The sequence below is a fragment of the Arachis ipaensis genome, chromosome B07, assembly GCF_000816755.2.
Source record: "Arachis ipaensis cultivar K30076 chromosome B07, Araip1.1, whole genome shotgun sequence".
NCBI classification, from domain to species: domain Eukaryota; kingdom Viridiplantae; phylum Streptophyta; class Magnoliopsida; order Fabales; family Fabaceae; genus Arachis; species Arachis ipaensis.
This window is the reverse complement of record NC_029791.2, coordinates 59,029,648-59,036,455: the sequence shown is the minus strand read 5'-3', so window position 1 is coordinate 59,036,455 and position 6,808 is coordinate 59,029,648. Positions and strand designations below refer to the sequence as shown.

The window sequence follows — 6,808 nt, the reverse complement described above, 5'->3', positions numbered from 1 at the left end:
CCGTTTTAGAGGCAGCTGCCATTTTGAATGGAATGCTCTACCGTTACTGACAAACTACAGATTTCCTGCTTCCCCATTTAATTATTATTAGAAATTAATTACAATTATTTTATTGTTGTCATTAACTACCTTTGTTTCCTTTGCTTCTACACGCTTAAATAAAATAAATCTCGTCTATTCTCTTCTAGCCTCCATATATTATTTCGTTGAGTTGGCCTCAATCAGAGGTATTTGATTTGACTACCTCTTTTGGCTGGCTTTTCAATTTCATTTTATTTGTTACTCTCTTGTTTTTTCTTCTAGCTGCTATATACTTATGTAGTTGTGGTGTTGTTGTGCTATTTATTTATTTATTTTCAAAAAAAGTCACTGCAGACTTTATTTTTTGGGTAATGTTTGAAGGCTTGAAGCCACTTCAGTTCATAGAGCTGAAATGGCTAGTTCAAGTTAGGGTCTTCTTTTTTTTACCCCTATTCTCTGCATCAGGCTACTGTTTCATTACGTTGGGTTCTGTAAATTTTCTACAAATGGTTCTATTCGGTTTTGAATTTTATAAAATGCTTTGAATGAAAAGAAAAAAGAAGAAGGAGGAGGAGAAACAAATGAAATTGGGGTTTCCATGGTGTTTCAAGAACAGTGGGGGAATCTTGCCCATGATAACGGAGGTACAAGATTTCTTCTTCTTCTTCTTCCTTCTTCTTCCTTGATTTTATTTTATGAAAAATCTAAGGTTCATTTTTATAAAATTTGTGTTTTAAATGTTTTCTTCTTCTTCTTGTTCTTTTTTAATGAAAAACTAAGGTTTATTCTTTCATTCTTATAAAATTTGTGTTTTAAATGTTTTCAAATTAATGAGATTGCTGAATATATTAAGTGTGTTTGTTTCCTTGGTTTGTATAGAAGTCTATGTTCTTTGACAAGCTGGAAAACTTTTCGAGCTCTTGCTTGTTCATATTTATTTCCTCTTCATAATGCCTGCAATTCATGGCTGCAGATAAATTCGCTGCAATTTTCAACCTAACGTTAGATACTTAGATTGTTGGACCCTTTGATGGATAAGAAGAGATGGTTATGGAAACATAACTCTTCCAAGAAGGGTCCTGGCGAAACCGATAGCTCTGGATCAGTATCATCTCATTCTGAGGTTTGTGTTAAGAGTTTGGTTCCTTATTGAAATATTTGCAAGGCCTTTTTGATGTCTCATAAGCTGATTACAATGTTTAGATTCCTATTTGGTTCCTTTCTTGTATGGTAAACTTGAGATTCCTTGCTTGTTACCTTATTGCATGAGTTTAATCATTCCACTTAGTGGAATGCTAACAGAGCTTTTCAGTGGTTGTGCTTTTCTGTCTCTTGTTTTGTGTACCCTCATGTGACAAAAAGTGATTCCTTCAAGAAAGTTTTTGAACTAAAGCCCGGTGGCACAACTAATTGTTCCCTTTAGATTTATGCTTTAAGTGTAGCCATGGGGAAATAAATTAACTCAAGGTGATGATTTTTTGGCTTTCTGTAGTTCTGTTTCTAACTCCCAAGCTCAAAAGATAAAAATTACATATAATTAACCAAATTGATCCATAAGGAATTTCAGATTAGACATTTTGGTCCCCAACAAATTTTTATTCTTTGAAAGTCCTCATGAATTACTTTTGTCGGACAGATTGGTCTTTGTGTCATTTTGAAGAGGGTCTTGAAGTGTATTTTTTGAGGACCTAATTGTCTTATAATAATATTTGTTAGGGACTTATTTGTCTAATATGCATATTGAAAAATTGATTCAAAGCGATTCTGGGACTAACCTATCCAATGAGAGGAATCCTCAAGGTCCTTTAAAAAATCAAAATTTGTTGAAGACTAAAGTGTCCGATCTAAAATTTTCTGGGACCAAATTGGGTGTTTACTTTAAAATTATTTATTGAGTAAAGTAACAATTAGATCCTCGAAGATTTCGACCTAGAACTAATTAGTCCTTGAAGATAAAAAAATTACCAATTAGGTCTTCCACGATAGTAAATGGTGGACATGTATGTCCTTTCGTCAATGGATAGTGCAAAACGAAACAGAGTTGCCCATGTATTTCATTATCTATAGTGGTGCATGTCCTGTTGCTGTCACCTGAGCATGGAAACCATATAGTTTTGGACAGTGAAACATTCATTATCTTTTGAATTTCCATATAACCTTTATCAACTGCTCTTTATTTATCACGAATCCTACTAAAACCGGTGAAGTTTCTCTCCAAAAATCATTATCTACAGAACAATTTTTCATAAATAAACACGTCACAGTAGTTAACGGTACATATAAGCACCATTGTTAAGTTTTACGTGATGAATTGATAGAAGGACATAATGTGTTTACCGTTTACTATCGTGGAGGACGAAATTGATACTGTTTTTTCTTTGGGGGCTAATTAGTCCCGAGTCAAAATCTTCAGGTACCTAATTGTTTATTTCATTTTTTAATTTTGACATGATTTGTTTGAATAAATCACTTGAAGGCATCGCTCATTGATGATTCAGGTTTGATGTAGCCATGCTCACTTATTTGAAACTATGTTCTCATTTTGCAGCCAGTATATATAGTAGCCAGTATATAGCCCCATTTTGATATATGTTGAGTTCATTGAATATGCTCTATACTATCATATAATTTATTTATGCCTTTCATCTACTGGGAGTAAATTTTTTATCATGATTGTTTCGGGCATGTAATGCCATCTTGATATATTAAATTAAACTAAATTCACATAGAGAATAAAGTTTGTCTAAAATTTTTATCCTTTATTCTGGTAATTCTAATAATTTTGCATTGTTGAAAGCAGGAAGGATCGAAGGAATCTCCAAATGGAAGTAGCCTGTCCCCTGCTGTCACCTCAAAAACCGCAGCCTGGGCAAATGATGCAAATTGTCCATTTTCTAATGAACAATTGCCTGTAGAAACTTCAAAACCTCTATCTACTGCAGGTATGATGAACGATGGTTTGCTAGAGAAAGATGAACATGGAGAAAATGAAAATATAAAAAATGTAGAGGAAGGTTATCTTATGTCGAAGAAGCTATCTGCAGCGCTCGTCAATGTCAATACCAAAGAAGATTTGGTTAAGCAGCATGCGAAAGTTGCTGAAGAAGCCATTGCAGGTACAATTAGTGATAAGTAGATATTCCTCTATTACATTGGAGTAATTTTATAAATAACAGACGAATATAAAATATTGTTCGATTACCATTCCATCCTTGGCTTTTAGATATGCATTGTTGAATGCCTTGTGCCTACAAAACAATTCAGCAGCTGCTAAATTAGCAGCAAATTTAACAATAATTCCCTCTTCACGTTGGAGGATTGGGATTGAAGGACTTTTGGGAATCAAGGTTAAACTTCAATCGGAATGGTATATAGATTAAGCGGCACATGTAAAGACTTACACTTAGACACCAATAAAAAAAAATTTCCTATTATTGTTTCTTGGTATACCCTCTCTTCTCTTCCTCCTGCTTTTGGATTCTCTTTTAATTTGATTTTTTTCAGGCTGGGAAAAGGCTGAAAATGAAGTGTCATTTTTGAAGAAGCAACTTGAAGCAGCAACTCACAAGAGTTCCACTCTGGAAGATCGAGTCACCCATCTTGATGGTGCACTTAAGGAGTGTGTTAGGCAGTTAAGACAGACAAGAGAAAAGCAGGAAGAGAATATGGGTGATGCAATAGAACAGCGGACTTGTGACTTGGAATTGGCCAAAATTAAACTTCAGAGAAGAGTTTCTGAGCTCCAGAGCAAATTAGAGGCTTGTAATGCCAAATCTTCTGTTGATCTTGAATTTTGTCACAAGGTTGAGCTTTTGGAGAAAGAGAACATGGCTCTCCGGCAGGAACTCTTGGCTCAATCAGAAGAGCTGGAAATGAGGACAATTGAGAGAGATTTAAGTACTCAAGCTGCTGAGACAGCTAGCAAGCAATACTTAGAAAGCATCAAGAAAATAGCCAAGCTGGAGGCTGAGTGCCGGAGACTGAAGAGCATTGCTTCAAGAGCTTCTGTAGTTAATGATCATAAATCTGCTGTTTCATCCTCATTTTGTGTTGAGTCTTTCACAGACAGTCAATCAGACAGTGGGGAGCAACTTAATGCAGTTGAGATTGATACCCACAAGACAACCTGCTCAGACCCGAACAAGTGTGAGCCGAGTTGTTCTGATTCATGGGCATCTGCATTAATAGTCGAGCTTGATCAGTTTAAGAATGAAATGTCCCGACAAACTCCAACCAATTCTGTTAAACTTGATCTCATGGATGATTTTCTTGAAATGGAACGACTTGTTGCATTGCCTGAGACCAAGAATGAAAGCCATGTCCAGGAGTCAGTTGTTGACGATCACTGCATTATTGAGAAAAGCTCTCCCGGAGCACAGTTTGAGATCATGAATAAACAAATGGATGAACTAAGAGAGAAGTTAGAGAAGGTTGAATTGGAAAAAGCTGAACTAGAGATGGCTTTGATGAAAAGTGAAGAGTCTATTAAGGAGTCGCAGCATCAGATGAGTTACACAGAAAAAAAAGTGGAGGAGTTGCAAGAGGAACTTGAAAATGCCTACAAATCAAAAGAAATGATAGAAAATTACCTGATTAGCATGGAGGCAGAAGCTCAAACATTATCAGCAAAGGTTGATGTATTAGAAGCAGAGGTAGATAAGGAGAGGGCCGTGTCGGAAGAAATTGCGATGAAGTTTAAGGTGTTGGAGCAAGAGCTACAAACCAAATCTGCAGAGGTTGACGTATTAGAAGCAGAGGTTAATAAGGAGAGGACTGCATCTGATAAAATGGTGACCAAGTGTAAGGACTTGGAGGAAAAGCTAAAAACTAAATCTGCAGATGTTGACATATTAGAAGCAGAGGTTAATAAGGAGAGGGTTGCTTCGGATAAAATCATGACCAAGTGTAAGGACTTGGAGGAAGAGCTAAAATCCAAATCTGCAAAGCTTGACTTATTAGAAGCAGAGGTAGATAAAGAAAGAGCTGTGTCAGAAGAAATTGCAATGAAATTTAAGGATTTGAAGGAAGAGCTAGAAAGCAAGAAGCAGGAAGAGATACTTAGATCAACAAGTAGCTCTTATGCAGAAAAGAAGATAAAGCAGGTTGGTCATCATTTACTACTCTTAATTTCCTATTATCTAAAAATAGCTGGTGAACCTCGGAGGTGCCACAACCGTAAGGTTATTGCGTCTTGAGGTGAACTACCCTCTCCAGACCTCACAAGGTTGGTGGGGAGGCTTGTGCACTCGGCGCATTGTCTAATTTTTGCTAACTGAGGAGCCAAAAGTGGAAAGATTGAAGAGCTGAATTCATTCAATGGATTAGAAACTTAAACATTTCATTATCTTTATAAAATATTCCACTTTTAGCTCCGTAACAAGTTCTATGGACACTCGCTAGCAAAACTTTTTACATAACTTGGAGGAAGTAGTTATATATATATGCGAGTAAGTTCTTGAACACTAACTCATAATAAAACCACTTTTATTGTGAATATGTGTAAGTTTGAGGTCATGGAATGGTGTCTATCTAAGACTTTCAAATTCTGGCCAACGCATGTAATGTATATGATCTCTGCTATGTCAGGAGGATCTAGCTCTGGCTGCCGGAAAGCTTGCAGAGTGCCAGAAAACAATAGCTTCCCTGGGGAACCAGTTAAAATCCCTAGCTACACTGGAAGATTTCTTTATTGACACTGCTAGCATTCCAGCAAGTCCGTCGCTTGTTGCTCAAGCCAGTGGCGAGTTATGGAAGCTGCATTCCAACGACACATTTTCACCGAAAAGAGATTCCAATACTTCAGGGTTGGCTGTTGGGAGCTCTGGCCAATCCTTAAACAAAAACGAAGAGAGCTTGCCGCCTTTGTCATCTTCATCAACTTCTTTGGCTGCCCTCACACCAAACCATGTCGGTTCTGAGAAGAGTCGAAATGGTTTTGCAAAATTTTTCTCTAGAACAAAGAGTGGGATCAGATTGGAAATTTAGTTAGTGAAGATACAGTGACTTAACTGACAACTGTAGTGCAAGTCATTCTTTTCTAATGTTGTAAGAGATTGGTCTTCTAATTCAAAGAGCAAATTTAACAACACTAAATTCTTACCAAAAATACATGGCGAGTGCTATGGTGTAGATTAGGAGTGTATATTAAAAAACCAAAATGTGGTTAATATAACCATATTTTGATTAACCAATTTAACAAAATAATTTTAAAAATATATCCATATTTTTTAAAATTGGTTAATCAAAACCAAATTTAAAAAAATCGGTTTTTAACCAGTAACTAAAACCAAAACTAATTTTAAATTTTTTTTTTAATTTTATATATTAAAAATTTAATTTTTAAAATATTGGTGTTTTTAGAGTCTAAAAACTGGTTTTTTGCTTCAAACAGTTTTTGTCCAAAAATTATTTTATTATTTGAAATTTTTACGAAGGACAAAGAAATTCTTGTCCAAAAAAAGGGACACTTCAACCCTCAATCTTTTTATTTTAGGACAATACGATTCCTCTGTTAAATAATAACAGAAATTAGTTTTGTAGGGGATTTTATTTGTATTTTATAGGGGTTTTAAACTTTCACAAAATTCTTTTCAACAATATAACCAATTACTACCACTACCTTCTTCATCCTCGTTATTATCACTCCTACCTCTATTATTTTTATTGCTTTATCATCATCATTATCTCCTCTTCCGTCATTATCACTAATACTAATATTATCAACATTAAAGTTCTCTTCTTTCATTTCTTATTCGATGTTATTTTTTTCCTTAAAAAAGTATTTGTA

At 35.3% G+C, this 6,808-nt stretch overlaps 1 protein-coding gene across 4 annotated transcripts; it reads left to right on the top strand.

Annotated features, from left to right (window-relative positions):
• Positions 1 to 6,109, top strand: LOC107609344 (filament-like plant protein). 4 transcript variants are annotated; one of them, XM_021105911.1, is made up of 5 exons: positions 1 to 227; positions 995 to 1,144; positions 2,819 to 3,137; positions 3,526 to 5,123; positions 5,608 to 6,109. In XM_021105911.1, exons 2-5 carry the CDS (start codon positions 1,052 to 1,054, stop codon positions 6,004 to 6,006), a joined length of 2,409 nt encoding a protein of 802 aa, XP_020961570.1. In that variant the 5' UTR covers positions 1 to 227; positions 995 to 1,051; the 3' UTR covers positions 6,007 to 6,109. The 4 variants fall into 4 exon arrangements, with proteins under 4 accessions (XP_020961570.1, XP_020961571.1, XP_016166757.1 ...); XM_021105912.1 differs by lacking the exon at positions 1 to 227 and adding an exon at positions 243 to 446; XM_016311271.2 differs by lacking the exon at positions 1 to 227 and adding an exon at positions 243 to 665 and having other exon boundaries at positions 2,822 to 3,137.